This window comes from Nicotiana tabacum, chromosome 17, assembly GCF_000715075.1.
Source record: "Nicotiana tabacum cultivar K326 chromosome 17, ASM71507v2, whole genome shotgun sequence".
NCBI lineage: Eukaryota > Viridiplantae > Streptophyta > Magnoliopsida > Solanales > Solanaceae > Nicotiana > Nicotiana tabacum.
In genome coordinates, this window is record NC_134096.1 from 95,795,580 (window position 1) to 95,810,902 (window position 15,323).

The 15,323-nt window shown below is 35.8% G+C and overlaps 2 protein-coding genes across 5 annotated transcripts; one reads left to right on the top strand and one right to left on the bottom strand.

Moving 5' to 3' along the window:
• Positions 1-2,814: 2,814 nt before the first annotated feature.
• On the bottom strand, positions 2,815-8,145 carry LOC107817086 (auxin efflux carrier component 8-like). 4 transcript variants are annotated; one of them, XM_016642863.2, is made up of 6 exons: positions 5,520-8,142; positions 4,581-4,761; positions 4,396-4,481; positions 4,145-4,302; positions 4,000-4,076; positions 2,815-3,904 (listed from the first exon to the last, which is right to left on the bottom strand). In XM_016642863.2, the coding sequence occupies exons 1-6, from the start codon at positions 6,025-6,027 to the stop codon at positions 3,838-3,840; spliced, it is 1,077 nt and encodes a 358-aa protein (XP_016498349.1). In that variant the 5' UTR covers positions 6,028-8,142; the 3' UTR covers positions 2,815-3,837. The 4 variants fall into 4 exon arrangements, with proteins under 4 accessions (XP_016498349.1, XP_075090787.1, XP_016498348.1 ...); XM_075234686.1 differs by having other exon boundaries at positions 4,145-4,481; positions 5,520-8,144; XM_016642862.2 differs by having other exon boundaries at positions 2,815-4,076; positions 5,520-8,143.
• A 3,075-nt stretch (positions 8,146-11,220) lies between these two features.
• Positions 11,221-14,525, top strand: LOC107817088 (putative pectate lyase P59). Its single transcript, XM_016642866.2, has 4 exons — positions 11,221-11,610; positions 11,886-12,301; positions 13,121-13,632; positions 14,081-14,525. Exons 1-4 carry the CDS (start codon positions 11,411-11,413, stop codon positions 14,306-14,308), a joined length of 1,356 nt encoding a protein of 451 aa, XP_016498352.1. The 5' UTR covers positions 11,221-11,410; the 3' UTR covers positions 14,309-14,525.
• Positions 14,526-15,323: the final 798 nt, after the last annotated feature.

Here is a 15,323-nt window from a genome sequence, read left to right on the forward strand (position 1 = left end):
AAAATGGTTCTTTGCCCTATCACTCAAAAATTCCCTAAGGTGCCCTTTGTTAAACAAGCGGGCTACTTCCTCTCTTAATTGTCTGTATTCTTCCGTTTTGTGATCATGGGTGCCATAATACTCGCATATTTAATTGGGATTCCTTTGGGCCGGATCGGTCTGCATGGGTCGAGACCATCTGGTATCTTTGATGCGTCCGATAGCCGATACGATGGCGGATGCATCGATGTTGGAGTTATATTCCGATAATCGAGGAACTTCTATAGGATCGGCATGTTTATCAAAGCCTCTCTTGCTCATAAGTCCCCGAGAATTTTGCCCCCGATCATACCTGCGGTTATTCCTAACTGTCTCATGTGCCGAACCGTGGTTCACCCGATCTGTGACGTACGACCGGTATCGGTCTCTGTTTGACCTTTGTTCTCTGTTGGTTTCCTTCAGAATTTTAGTGGTTGCGCGGTTCTGACGCGTGGGTTCATACGGAAATCCCAATTGATCATCTTCGACCCTGATTTTCGATTGATACCGATTGTGTATATCCGCCCAAGTTATTGCAGGGTATTCGATCAAGCTTTGTTTCAGCCGACGTGATGCTGTCGAACTCAGTCCGTTCAACCCTTGGGTGAAAGCTTGTACGGCCCAGTCGTCTGTGACTGGTGGCAAATCCATGCGTTCCATTTGAAACCGGGATACGAATTCCCTCAGTATTTTGTCACCCCTTTGTTTTACTTTGAATAGATCCGATTTCCTCGTTGCGACCTTTATGGCACCAGCATGTGCTTTTACGAATAAATCTGCTAACATGGCAAAAGAATCGATAGAATTCGGTGGCAAGTTATGATGCCAGATCATTGCTCCTTTTGCGAGGGTCTCTCCGAACTTTTTCAATAATACGGACTCGGTCTCATCGTCTTCCAAATCGTTGCCTTTGATGGCACATGTATAGGAGGTGAGATGTTCGTTCGGATCGGTCGTACCGTTATATTTGGGAATTACGGGCATACGGAACTTTTTTGGGATCAGTTTCGGGACCGCGCTCGATGGAAAAGGCTTTTGTATGAATTTCTTCGAATCCAGCCCTTTCATCATGGGCGGAGCCCCGGGGATCTGATCGATCCTAGCATCATATGTTTCGAATTTTTCTGTCATTGGCTTCGACTCGTTTTGTGAGTTCCTCGAGCACTTTAGCAATTTCAAGAGCGGTTCCTGATTTTCGCTCGTTCGGTTTCACTGTGTCGGGCTCCGTTCTGGGGGTTACTTCTCGAAGAAGTGGATTGGAGTTTGGATTACTTCGCATATGAGTTTGGCTCTGCAACTGAGCTATCGCTACTTGTTGGGCTTGTAGCATTTCGAAAATCATACGCAAGCTGACCCCGATTTCCCCCGTGCTGTGGGTGTCTCGGGCTATGGGTCGAGCGCCACCCTGAACGCTTCTTTCCTGCTCGGAACGTTGATTCGCTTCTAGAGCTATTCGTGAATTGATATCTACTGGTACTTCGGCTCGAATTTCGGGTTCCTCGATTCGAGCCTCGTTGCCGTTGTTGGGTAGCCTTTCGGCCACGGGCACCAAGTTGTTGGTTTAATCCTGAAGGCCGGCTTCGAGGTCAATTGGCAGAGCCATTGCTGGTATGAAGTTATAAGCTGGAGTGTGCTGTATATTTGTATCAAATAATCACTTGTTATCCTTAGCCCCACGGTGGGCGCCAAACTGTTTACCCGAAAAATCGGATAACGTTGAATTTATGTATGGTTCTAAGGGTAAGTAGATTCCTTTGATCTGAAAATAATAATACATGTATTTATGGTGCAAAAAATAGAAAATGATGAACAAAGATATTTAGTGAGCTTTAGAAAGATAAACACAATGTATTCTTAATCCCAGCGAAAAGTCCTCTCTATTACAATCTATCTTGCCTTTTATAGCCAAGGATCACTACTTTATCTATAGCAACATGATGGAATAATATTACTAGTGGAGGACCCATGATGGTGTGTCTCCTCCTTAATTCCCGCCGAGATTCTCTCCTTTGGTGCGGTTGTAACAATTTTTTGTCTGTGAACTCGATACCGACTCGAGCTTGGTATCGGATCGGAACCTCAGCCTTGGTTTCGAGCTAGGTGATCACTTTCGGGCATCGATGTTCGGGACCTGTATCGGTCGATGTTACCTCGGTCGATTCGAAAGCCCCGAGCTCGACGCCCCCATCTCGGAATTCGTTCGGGTTCTCCATGAAGATCCCCCTTGACTGAAATGCCATCCTCGATCGATCTTCATGATCGAAGATCGGTTTTAACCGTATACATTAGGCAAAGAAGATTATCACTTTTGGAAGCAAGTGGGAAAGGCGTTGCTATGCACTTACACGGAGGGGCGGAGCTACAGTAGTGGGTGGGTTCGGGCGAACCCATTGACTTTTTTCGGAACGTTGTATTTGTATTGAAATATTTATTAAATCTATATAAATATATACTGATAAACCCATTAATAAAAGTGGTCTTTGTTCAACAATAAGGGTTGTGAGTTCGCTGTAAAAGATGGAACTTCCATTTTTCTGCAAACAGTGTTTTATTTTAAAATTTATAATTATGACTCTGCTTACACGTTGTTCGGGGTAGCATGGGTGTGGAATGAAACGTCGCCGCTTGGTTGGTGGACCTTAAAGCCAAAGCCCAAAGAAGAAAAAGAACTACCACAACTTTACGAACGCCGTAAATTTCCATATCCAGGGGACGAGAAGGCCATGGAAGAGTTCGTTGCCAAAGGTGGAATGATTGGTACTACAATTGGTCCTAAAGGAATCGTTGAATCTGATAAAGATTCGTTTAATTATCAGAAAGTATTGCAGGATAAGAAATTTGAGCAAGAAGCCTTCAAGCCGTGGATCAGGATGAGGAATGAAGTCATTTCTGAGCTACAAGAGAAAGGATATGATGCAGAGTGAGTGAATTTATTTAATTCTTGTATTTTCTTTTGCAAATTAGTAAGTAATATTGTATTTTGGACTTTGGAGTTGGACATATTTGCAGTGTGAGGAATTATGGAATAAGGTTTTAACTATTTTAGCTCAATCAAGTGTTATTATCGGATATGGTGGACCATTGCCATTTTGTAGTGTTAACAACTGTAATGTCATTTGTCATTTTAACAGAAAAAAGTGTTAACCACACAGTTTTACCAAACACATCAACTGCATATTTTCAGATTCAACACTTAAAAAGTGCTTTTAAGCCCAAGTGCTTTACTTTTATTTAGCTAACCTAAACGGGCTCTTAATCTGCAGAATGTGATTTTTTTTCCTTGTCAAAGTCTTAGTATTTACTTCATTTGTAGTACCTACATATCCTTTTTGGTTGACATCAATTTATATGATGCTATACTTGTGAACTCATTAGTTTTGTCGTTCAAATGTGTGCTGATTATCTTAAAGTTTCACGGCCTAGATCACCTCCTTGTTGCTCTCTTTGATTATCTGAGAACTCATTAGTTTTGTTGTTGAAATTGACGTGTTCTCAACAATATTGTTCACGGTCATTTATATTGTTCATGTAATCCTCTTTCTCTTGAAAATTTTGAACTTGGACACTCTGCATTGACCAGATAGTGCATGTACTGGATTTATTTATGCATTCTAGCTGATGTTTTATAATAAATGAGTTGGTAAGTGAACTCGACACACATTCATCCTTTATTATTTTTATACAAAAAACTATACTTCACTAAGATTTTTGCCTTTTTCTTTACTATAATCACTCGACAGTTGAATGATGTTACAAGAGAACAAATTGTCTCTCTTTTGAATTTGTGAATATCTGCTATCCCATGACCATGTCTGAGTTTCATATTTCCAAAAGGAAATAGTATGCCAAAGCAATTGGTATTGCGATCAGCATGCCAAAGATTACCCTACAATCAGAATGAAACCACATCAAAAATCATATCTGCTTAAAATGTTCTTAGTGAAGAAGTTAAAAGTTCGAGTTGATAGTTCTATCTGGTACCCTGTACTTAAGATAGTAGGATGTATGTTATATTCCTTGGCAAACACAAAAGGAACGATTCCTTGGGGAAGGGCTGCCTGCAATACAAAGTACAGTGTTAACTAATCTTCCATGAATCGACAACAGAAAAACAATATACTTTCACCTGCACTATCGCCAATTTTAGCAATTTTCCCCTTAGTCCAACAGCAATAGATGAGATTGCCATGAGTACAGGTCCAAGAACAAACTTTAGTGCCATTGCTAATATTGCTTTTCTGGTTCCGCATGCTATAATACTAGCTTGGGATGCCATGAAAACACCTGTTAAATTAGTGCAATATGAGTAGTTGAGCCATTTGCTTTCTCGTTGATACTCTAGTAATTCATGCGATGAGTACTTTTTATCCATTGTACCTATGCTAAACATTGCCATTCCTAGCCCTCCATCTGAAAGTATTGATATTGATCGTCCAACAATTGTTGGTAGATTGATTCCCCACCTGCACTTCATTTTGTGTAAACAAAGAAGTCCACTGATTTTTTATGAGGAGTTTCTGAAGATAGATTTGTTTTTCTAGAGATCATTAATAAGGCTTTACCTGAAGTGTATGCCGGACCAAATAATACCCGCAAGAGTTGCATGTGTATTAGGATTTATTATGAGTTTCCTTCCAACTGTTAGAAGAATTAGCATAATCTTTGTCTTCCTCGGGCATATGGCTTTTGCTTCCTCCTCCCTGTCCTCTTCTAGTTCTGATTCTTCAGGGACCTCGAGCTCAACTTTCAATGGCAGAATATATATTTCATAAGAAAAAGAGCAAGCATATTGATGTTTGCTTTAATAGTTGTCACATTGGATTTCTGGAAATTGTCATGCTGAAGATCATAGATAAACAAAGACACTAACAGCTTAAACTACCTGATCTCCTTTACATTTCTGTTGACTTTCATTATGTGTATGCATTATGACTCAAATACCATATCCTATTCAAATTAGACTTATAATTTTCTTGTTAGTTCCCTTTCCAAACTAGTTGGTGGATGCATGATATAGTAGTTTGGTTAGTTCTAAACTTCAGGAACCAATTATGACTACTGTCTACTTTTGTCATGGTTGTCTAACCAAACTTCCTGTTTGTTTCATTTAGGTGAGTTGAAAGTGCATCTGTCTCTTGCAAGTAGATGAATCACCTCTCAGTTCTTGAGTTTTTGCTACCAAACTACGTTAATAAGTTTAAGGATTAACCTATGCCTTCCTGTAATTGTGAAACTAGTTTAGAAAATGAGAAAGGAGCATTTCACAAATTGAGTGCATGCTACACGATATCACAAATTATTTTATCTAGAAATCATATGATACAGGCTAATCTGTGGGGCCCAGAATAGGATTCTCTTTTCACTTTAACACATTTGCAATCTACTGCTTTCTGGTTCTTAACAGTTAAAATTGGAGTGCTTTAAATAGGTTCTGTTACACGGATGCCATTCAAATAAATATCCAACATTTAGGAACCATGTTCTGTTATCTGTGTACATACCTGCTACTTCCGATGGTGATGGCACATAAGATTCTTTAGTTGCATTGAGCTCAAACAAGAATAGTAGGAGGTTGTACCAAATTAAACTCTGTAGTACAATTATCTGCACTAGTAGTTCTGCTGCTGCATCACCAAAAATGGCCTTTACTAGTGGAATCCCCAAGATTAAGGTGTTTGGAAGGGTTGAAACCGAAAGACCTGTTATGATCCAAGTCAGGTTTCCTCTGGGCTTCAGTTTGGCAAAAACTGCCAGTAGAAAGAGAGCAAGAATTTTTTGTATGAAATCTGCTAATAGAAGCTTCAGATTTACTTTGTAGAGGTTGCTTTCTGATATCACTTGGAAGGATAATAAAGGTATTGAAAATTTCGCCACAAACTTGTTGATGCCAGAGCATTGCTCTGGTGAAAAGAGTTTCCACCATCTTACAGAAATATAGGCTAAGATCATGACGACATATAAAGGGATAGTGGCTGCCACGACATGGTAGACATCACGTAGGGATATCATGGTACTTCTTGTTTGGTTTTCATATCTTGAAACCTTGGTAACAGGGCCTTTTATGCTGTTTAGTTTGCTTTATTGGCATATGCTGGGAAAGTGAAGACTACATCTTTCCGTTGAAGCTTTCTGACTAATCTTTTTGAGTTTTATCCCAGCATCAGTTGGTTATCATATTGTGAAAGTTTTTACTAAATTATGGCTTTGTAGATTCACATACACTGCAGAAAGTAATCTAATTTCCCTGTGCGTGCGTCTCCCCTCAGATAATGCACCTTTTTAGGTTGTAAATTTGATATTACTGATGTTTATCATGTTTACATGCTCAAAATGCAAGTGTATCTAATCTTGTTTGCCAAAAAGTTGATTCTGTTTTTCTTCATGTGGTTAAGCCCTTTTTGCTCATTTCTTCATGCGGCATAGGTGTTTGCCTAAACCTATCTCAATAGGCTGGAAATAGTAAACTCTACATGCTTTATTTTTTCTCCTGTTTTGTACCCCACTTGCACTTTATTTTCCTATAAGTTTTCATTTAGGAAGAGGTATTGTGCTGCACTTTACATGCAGTGATCTATACTGCACTAAAATGCCTTGATTGAACAGTTGAACTATTTGTCTTTACTTTGATGGCAGCAAAAATCAGGGAAAACTGTTAAGTGATCCTGCCTGATGCCTATATCTTAATTTATGCAGTTGCATAGACTAGACTTTAGCTGCCAGGTTATCTGAAAAAGTAAGCTAGGAGAATAAAGAAGTGAATTGCAAAAGAAGTAACTGACTTGATGAGTAAATAACGTTGTTGAAGTAAGAATTTTTGCTATATATGGTCAAAGTTTTGGAATAAGTATTACAGGGTTTTGCTTTTACAGGTATGAAATTTTCACAGGCTAAGTTCTGGTGCCTCTTTATTGAGTATTATTATTATTATTATTATTATTTTGGGTGTATTACATGACTGTTGGACTCTTGAAATATGAGGAATCCCAAAAGCTTTTCTGTCTTAACGGACAAATTATTTACTAATATCGAAGTCAAATGGATCTGAATAGAGAGGTGAAAGACTCACATAGTCGATTAACTAGTCTGGAATTTAAGGCGTAATTAATTGATTGATTAATCATTGATATTCTTCATGGAACTTTTCATGAGTCCCTTTCTTATTAACATAGGGAATCATTGATAATCATTGTTCTTTGTCGCAGCTCTAAAATGGCTGTGTATTGATTCACTTACGTTTGACTGTTTATATTGTAGTTTTTTTGCTTTTAACAAGTAAACTATTCTTAGAGGTAAGCTTAAGCTTAGCACATTCTTTCCTCTCCGGAAAATATGCAGATAGCTTTTTCTAAAAAATGCTCCTATTGAAATGGTTTTCCCTTGGTTAAAGAAACCTTCTAACCAATTGGCTTAAATCCTAGAAAATTACATACACGCCTTGTTTTTGGCGAGGGCAAGACTAATTAGAGTAAGAAACTGGAAGAAAAAATCTCGGCATTTAAAAAAGAAAAAATATTTGAGCTGAAGTTGAAATAATAGTGATACTGTTGTTAAAGGTTCATTTGAGGCTCTGAAACCGGGTTGCACGTAAATCAAAATTTTAAGTAAGTTTTACTCCGTATATGTTACTCATCTTTTTTATGGTAGGGCTAACAGGGATGGCAATGGGGCGGTGCAGGTTTAGACACATGCGGGGCGGTGTGAGTTTAAAAATATGCGGTTGCGGGGCGGGGCGGGTCAAAATAAAAACATTTAAAATTTATGCGGGTGCGAGTTTAAAAAGGGTATGTGGGTTTAAGTACAGCTATATTTACTGATATTTTTGCAAATGACACTTCAACTTTTTTACTCTTGCTTTCTATAGTTCCTTTTGTTGTTTGTCTTACGGCTGTTGTGTTTTTACGTGAAATTGCACCTTCATCCACAATAGCTGAAGAGAAAGAGGCAGTGAAATATTTTGGTGTTATTAATATTGTTGTTGTTTTTATAGCGGTTTATTTGTTAGCTTTTGACATTTCAGGGCCTCATGGTATTGTTTTTTGAGATTTTTACATTCCTATACACTATTTGAAACTTTATTACTCATCATATTCAAAAGTTTCAATTTAATTACATCCTATATACAAATTTACCAATTATATACATTTTAGGAATTAAATGAGTATCTCTTTATATTAGGAATCAATTATTTCTCATCCTTATTCTCTCTCCCTCCTGCTCTCTCTCTCTCTTTCTGTCTCTCTCTCTCTCTCTCTCTCTCTCTCTCTCTCTCTCTCTCTCTCTCTCTCTCTCTCTCTCTCTCTCTCTCTCTCTCTATATATATATATATATATATATATATATATATATATATATATATATATATATATATATATATATATATATATATCAATCCCTAATTTCAGTAATGTAGAGCAAAGGAAAAGAGAGCAGCAACTCCACCATTGATAGCCATTAAAAAATTTTAAAACTTTGAATTCGAATTTGGGTTTTCAAAAACCATTATTTGTTTGGGTTGGGTGTTATTGCAAACAATTGGGAATATTGTTTGGAGTTTATATCTCAATTTTGAGGGTGTTTTGGTGAAGATTAGACTTGATTTTGACTGAATTTCAGATTGAAACTCGAAGAAGAAGAAGAAAAAGACATAACGTATATTATACTTACGAAATTGTAGTAAAGTAGTAGTAAAATTGTAGAAAAATTATATTCTGTTGTTTATATATATATTTTTTTATTTAAATACAAAATATACAAAAGACATATTGTATAGAATTTGTATTTAAGTTGTATGATAGTGTAGTTGTATATAACTGGGTAGAAATAATGTATAAAAGTTGTAGATAAGTTGTATAATATATAATTAGTTGTATGAAATTTATCTTTACTATGTATAAATCAAATACAAAATATACAAAAGACATATTGTATAAAATTTGTATAAAAATTGTATTTAAGTTGTATGATATTGTAGTTGTATATAATTGGGTAGAAATAATGTATGAAACTTGTACATAAATTGTAGATAAATTGTATAATATATAACTATTATGTATATATTATACTTTTATACTTTTATTTTTTCTATTAACTTCAACCATATATTGTCCAAATGCCTAGTAATGTGTATTTCAGGTGTTGGATGGGCAGAAGGTGGTTCCATTGAGGGCCAAGGAGTTGGGTTTTCCATTCAAATACCGATATATCAAAGACGCTCTGAAAGCAATCATGTCATGACTCATGAGACCATCAATCATCAACCAATTTTTTATACATCTTGAAGTTGTCAACTTCATAGGGTCCAAAAGAGTATTGAGCTAATGCATTTCAATGGCACGAGAGAAAAAAAGACGAAACAAATAATTGTTCTCTTCCTTGTCTGGCGTAACACTTTTTCCTCATTTTTATCCAATTTGTAAACATCAAGCATGTTTGAAAAGTATGTGCACCTTCAATGGAGTATGTCTTTTCCTCCATTGAAGTCGTCAACCAATACTACTAAATTTATTAGACTTGGTATGTCAATTGCCTAAAAAATGGAGTATGTCTTTTCCTCAATTTTTGCTAGAACCAACTGGATGTCATTAGAAAAAAACTTCGTACAATTTTGCGAAAAATTAAAAAGCTGCTCCAGAAGCATTTCTAATTTTAAAATGACACAGTCCCGTTCACAACTTGCCCCTTCTCGCTCTAATTTTAAAATATGAAAATGGGCCAATCTTGTATTATAAGAAAGAGAGAGGAGAAAAAAAAAAGAAAAGTGTAACTAAATCTCTTGATTGAAGACACAAATAATAGATTTGGAGCCTTTTAAGATGGATTGTATATATTTTATAACTAAAATGTGTTTAGGTCCGGTAAATACCAAAATATGGACATTTTTCGTAATAATGTTTCAAATAGTGTATAAGAATGAAAAAATCCCTTGTTTTTTCGCAAATATTTGCTGTTATTCTTCTAATCCTATTAGCATCGCCTATTTTCATTCCTCTGTATATAATGGTCAAGAATTTTATCTGTTCGAAATTAGAAATTTAGTATTTCTAACGAAAATATCTATTAATTGATCTTCACAAAGATTTTTTGTATTTCTAACGAAAGCTTGAAAAGGGTAAATTAACACATATACTTTTAACAAATATAAAAAGTTAAAAAACAAAGAGGTATTATGAAATCAAAGATTTTTGTTAAGTAACTTTTATTGCATATGTGCAAGATTTAATTTTCTTAAGTATCTTATGTTCTTCTTTCCATAACTGAAGTCTTCCGTAATCTTTAGAATTAATAAAAAGTACGAGTACATATAATAAAAGTGTCAAAAAAAAACCAGCCAAAAGATTAACAAAAAAAAAATTGAAACTAACAAAATGAAAAAAAATCACTTATGCGGGGCGGGGCGGGGCGGGTGGACGTGGGTGTGGATGCGGGGCGGGTGAATGCGGGTGCAACTGTTATGCGGGGCGGGTGAATGCGGGTGCAAATGCTATGCAGGGCGGGGCGGGTTGAAATTTTGCGGGTTAAGAGAAAACCCGCCCCACACCCGCACCGCACCGCTTACCATCCCTAAGGGCTAACAGTATTTGTTTTGCTCAAGGCTAGGCGTATAATAGATTTCTGGATCTCGAGATTAGCTTGTTTTGGGCATTACAGATACACATTTGTAGTATTTTCTTCACTGTACGAGAATTATAATATGGGGGTTGTAATACAATGAGTAATAATCAGTCTTGGATCTTTGTTCATAATATACTAAAATCTGGAATAGCTATGTATCATTTAAAAGATTCGTGGTATATAAGATGGATAAAGTCTTTATAATCATGTAACATGGAGTTTATAATTAAAAAAATAGTGGTTAATTAATGTATAATCTTACTTCATTAAATTGATTTTACCATAGTAAGTTATATTGATTTGATGTAAATATTGTTTTAGGCTCAAAAGCAAATAAAACTACCGAAATATATAGAAATAATTTGTTCCATCTTGAAATTGAGTCAAATTTTCACGAAGAATCCTCGGGCATTTTTGGACCATTGGCAAGTAACAAAAATTAACCATCAAATTTTATAAGCGGTTTACCTTTGAAAGAAATGGCTATGCGCATCTTACGATATTGTCATTTTGTCCATTGTCTGATCAGAAGCATTTAGTATTTAAACAACATTTTTTCACCAACAAAGACTCATATTTTTAACGTTGTTGCTTTCGTAAGTTACAACAAAGAGGGTTTGACCCCTAAAAAGCCAAGGGTTTGACCCAATTAAGACCTTCTTCCATACATTTTAGAAAAACAACAACAGATTAATTCTTTAGAAAAACTTCAACTGCAATTCTTAGTTAACTAAATAATTTTTTCTTCAGCTAGTCTTCCTAAAAGAGGAAATATCCTTAAATGGGAGGACCTAAGCTGATAAATTTGTCTCTGTTTCTATTTTCCACTTTTTTGGCTATAATTCCAAGCTTAAATGGTCACATTGGTGACTTTGATGAAGTGTGGCGGAGGCGAGCCCAAGAAGCAGAAGAATGGGCCCTTAAGGCCTATGAGCCCGACCCGGTTAATGTCACCCTTGCTTTTGCCAAGCAAACTAAGGAGTACGTTAATTAATTTCGTGTCTCTTTCTAATTTTCTATTTTCTGCATGGCTATTTAATAATCTATTGTATATGTTTCATTTCTATATAATTTGGGGAACCAAACTATTTTTCCTTTCAAGACTACAACTTTTTGACACATTTAAATGTATTTAAATATAAAAAGTTACAATTTGTAGCCATTTTTATGTTGGATGAAGAAATTTAGAGATGATGGCTAGCAATTACTTATTTGATCAAGATCTTAATTATTACTAACATAAAACTTCAAAACAGATCAATGAAGGAATTAAAGGAAGTGAAGAAGCTGGCAACAAATGACACAAGGAGGGAGTTAAGAGGTTTTCACAAAAAATACGCTGGGCCTTGTTTAGTCACCAATCCCATTGATAGGTGCTGGAGATGCCAAGGTAATTGGGCCGACAATCGGAAAAGATTAGCAGATTGTGCATTGGGCTTTGGTAAAGGGACCACCGGCGGCAAAGCCGGCCGATTCTACGTCGTCACTGATTCTTCCGACGACAGTAGCAACCCTAAGCCGGGAACCCTACGTCACGCTGTCATTCAAAAGGAGCCATTGTGGATCATTTTTGCAAAAAGCATGAACATTAGATTACATCAGGAGCTGATAATGCAAAGCGATAAGACCATTGATGGTCGTGGGGTTAACGTTCATATTGCATATGGCGCAGGTATTTTTGAAATATACAATTTAAGTGGGCGTTTGGACATAAGAATTGTAAAATTCCAAAAAAAAAGTGAAAACAAATTTTCAAGTCAAAATGGTATTTGAAAATTAGAGTTGTATTTGGACATGAATATAATTTTGGATTGTTTTTGCAGTTTTATGAGTGATCTGAGTGAAAAATTTTGAAAAATAATTTTTTGGAGTTTTTCAAATTTTCGATTTTAAAATTCATTTTCAAGTGAAAATTAAAAATTTTATGGCCAAACATTAATTTCGGAAAAAGTGAAAAAAATTTCAAAAAAAAGCGAAAAAATTGTTATGTCCAAACCGGCTCTAAGTGTTTAAAGCCGCGATTTTAAGTGTTTGGATAATAAGCTCATAAACTGAACAGTTCAAACTAATTTATAACTACTTTTTGGTCTATCTACGTGTGATAAAAATCAAACGTGCTTAAAATTTACCAAAAGTCATAATAGTGACCTGACTTTTCAAACTTATAAGCTCTTTTCGATTGATTTTTATTCCTAATATCTTTTCTTTATAATTTTGAAATACCGTTCTTGAATAAAATCCTAACTCTCTCCCCCCATTATGCCTTTCATCATATTTATCCTTTTAATTTCATGTAAAGATATTTTTTTAAATAAATTAATAGCTAGAACGACATTTTCATTATTTTAACTGAAAAGTTGCTTAATAGAGAACACCTACCATGTATATCCAAACACGTAACTTTATGAAATCAATTTCAACACTTGCTGTTTATCAGTTATTTCCAATCAGCTAACACGAACAAAATTTTAATTTTATTATGTCTCAACAGGTATCACCTTACAGTACGTGAAGAACGTGATCATCCATGGTCTCCACATTCACGACATTGTCGTAGGCAATGGTGGCATGGTCATAAGCGCGGTGGACCATGTCGGAATAAGGACACAGAGCGATGGAGATGGTATTTCCATATTTGGTTCATCCAATATTTGGATTGATCATGTCTCAATGTGGCGTTGTAGTGATGGGCTTATTGATGCTGTGGAGGGATCAACTGCTATTACCATATCAAATGGACATTTCACCGATCATAATGAGGTGATGCTTTTTGGTGCAAGTGACAGTTCTTCAATTGATCAAAGGATGCAAATTACTGTGGCTTTCAATCATTTTGGTAAGAGATTGGTACAGAGAATGCCAAGGTGCAGATGGGGTTTTATTCATGTTGTTAACAATGACTACACTCATTGGAATATGTATGCTATTGGTGGTAGCCAACATCCCACTATTATTAGTCAGGGCAATCGTTTCATTGCTCCTCCTGAAATGTTCAAGAAGGAGGTAAATCAACGCTCCATTCTTTATTTTTTTGGACACGCATGCTTTAACTTCTATGTACTGTCAATATAAAAGAATTTTTACATTGAATCACTTAAAGATGTATTTTGTTCAGAAAAAGTGAAATTAGTAACCTCAAAGAATTTTACGCTATCAGGCCATATAAAAGATTAACTATAGATAGTAGTCCATAAAAATAGGAATAGTAACCTGACGAATAAGATATATGTTACCTTACTATATAAAATGACTTATTATGTCGGTGCATATAAATTAAATTCCTGAAAAATACAGTAAGTTACCTACTACAACAGGTTAAAACGCACTTATAGTGTAGAAATCTTTTACATTGTCGGTATATATAAATTAAATCCATTTGGAATTGAGGTGTAATAGTTTTGGTTTCTGTACAACTGCTCATCTTTGCATTTGTATTTTCTCATGTGCACAGATAACAAAGAGGGACTATGCCCCAGAATCAGTGTGGAAACAGTGGACATGGAGATCACAAGGTGATCTATTCATGAATGGAGCATTCTTTGTTGAATCTGGAGATCCAGATTGGACCAAGAAACACCAGAACCTTTTTGATGGGATATCATCAGCCCCAGGGGAACAAGTCACTTGGATTACAAGGTTTGCAGGGGCACTCAATTGCAAGCAAGGACATGCTTGTTAACAAGAACTTTTGTCCTATATATATATTACCATTCCACCATACCAAAGTCATTAACATCACATATATGTCCTTGAAAATTATACGTTGTATGCATGTGTCACAGTTCTTTGTAATTTTGAGCTGTCAAGTATGAATATTCATACTAATTAACCTCTATTAGTTGATGTACTGGCTATGCAACTCTGTGTCAATCTTTTGGTTGGCCAATTTAAATGCATTTTCTATATCAGTACGCAATTTGTTAAAAAAACTAAAAAGAAAAGGGGTCGCAAACTATTCAACGAGTTTCAAAACAAAGGAGAGATCCCGACTTGTAGGTATAAAGAAAACCACATTACTGTATTTTCATAACCTAGTTCTAAAATAAACATGGGCTGTGTTACGATCAAATTTGTGTAGCAGTAAATAACATTTTTCTTTTATATTTCTTCTGTTTGGGAGGGATACTAGTCGTTTATCCTTAACTAACAATTTCTTCAAACATAAAGTAACCGTGAAAAACTAAAATTTGCTTGTTGGTTCGTAAATAATCAACCTGCCATGTTACAAAATTGTAAGAACATATATTTCTTACTAATTGCTGCAGTACATGTTTTACTACGACTAGCTTGTTTAGGTAATTCGACGAAAAACAGTATCTAGAAATGGTAAAGAATTTTTTGCTCCTTACTTCTTAGTTGTTCCAACTCAAATCCTGGCACGCGGAGCATCTACTTACTAAAACATTTCCGGCTTGTAAGAGTTGGAATTCTTTTGGCCTATCCCTTTGGCTTTCTTCCGAGACGTCTCTATCCTCACAAGGTAGGGGTAAGATCTGCGTACACACTACCCTCCCCAGACCTCACGGTGTGAGATATACTGAATATGTTGTTGTTGCTTTGGCTTTCTTCCGAAATACAAATATTTTCTCCTCGTTTGTCCTACTTCTTGCCACGGACCATGGCCAAGCGGCAATGAAGTGAATATTAGTATATAATATACCAAAACAATGCTAACATTTCGTTTGAAAATTTGG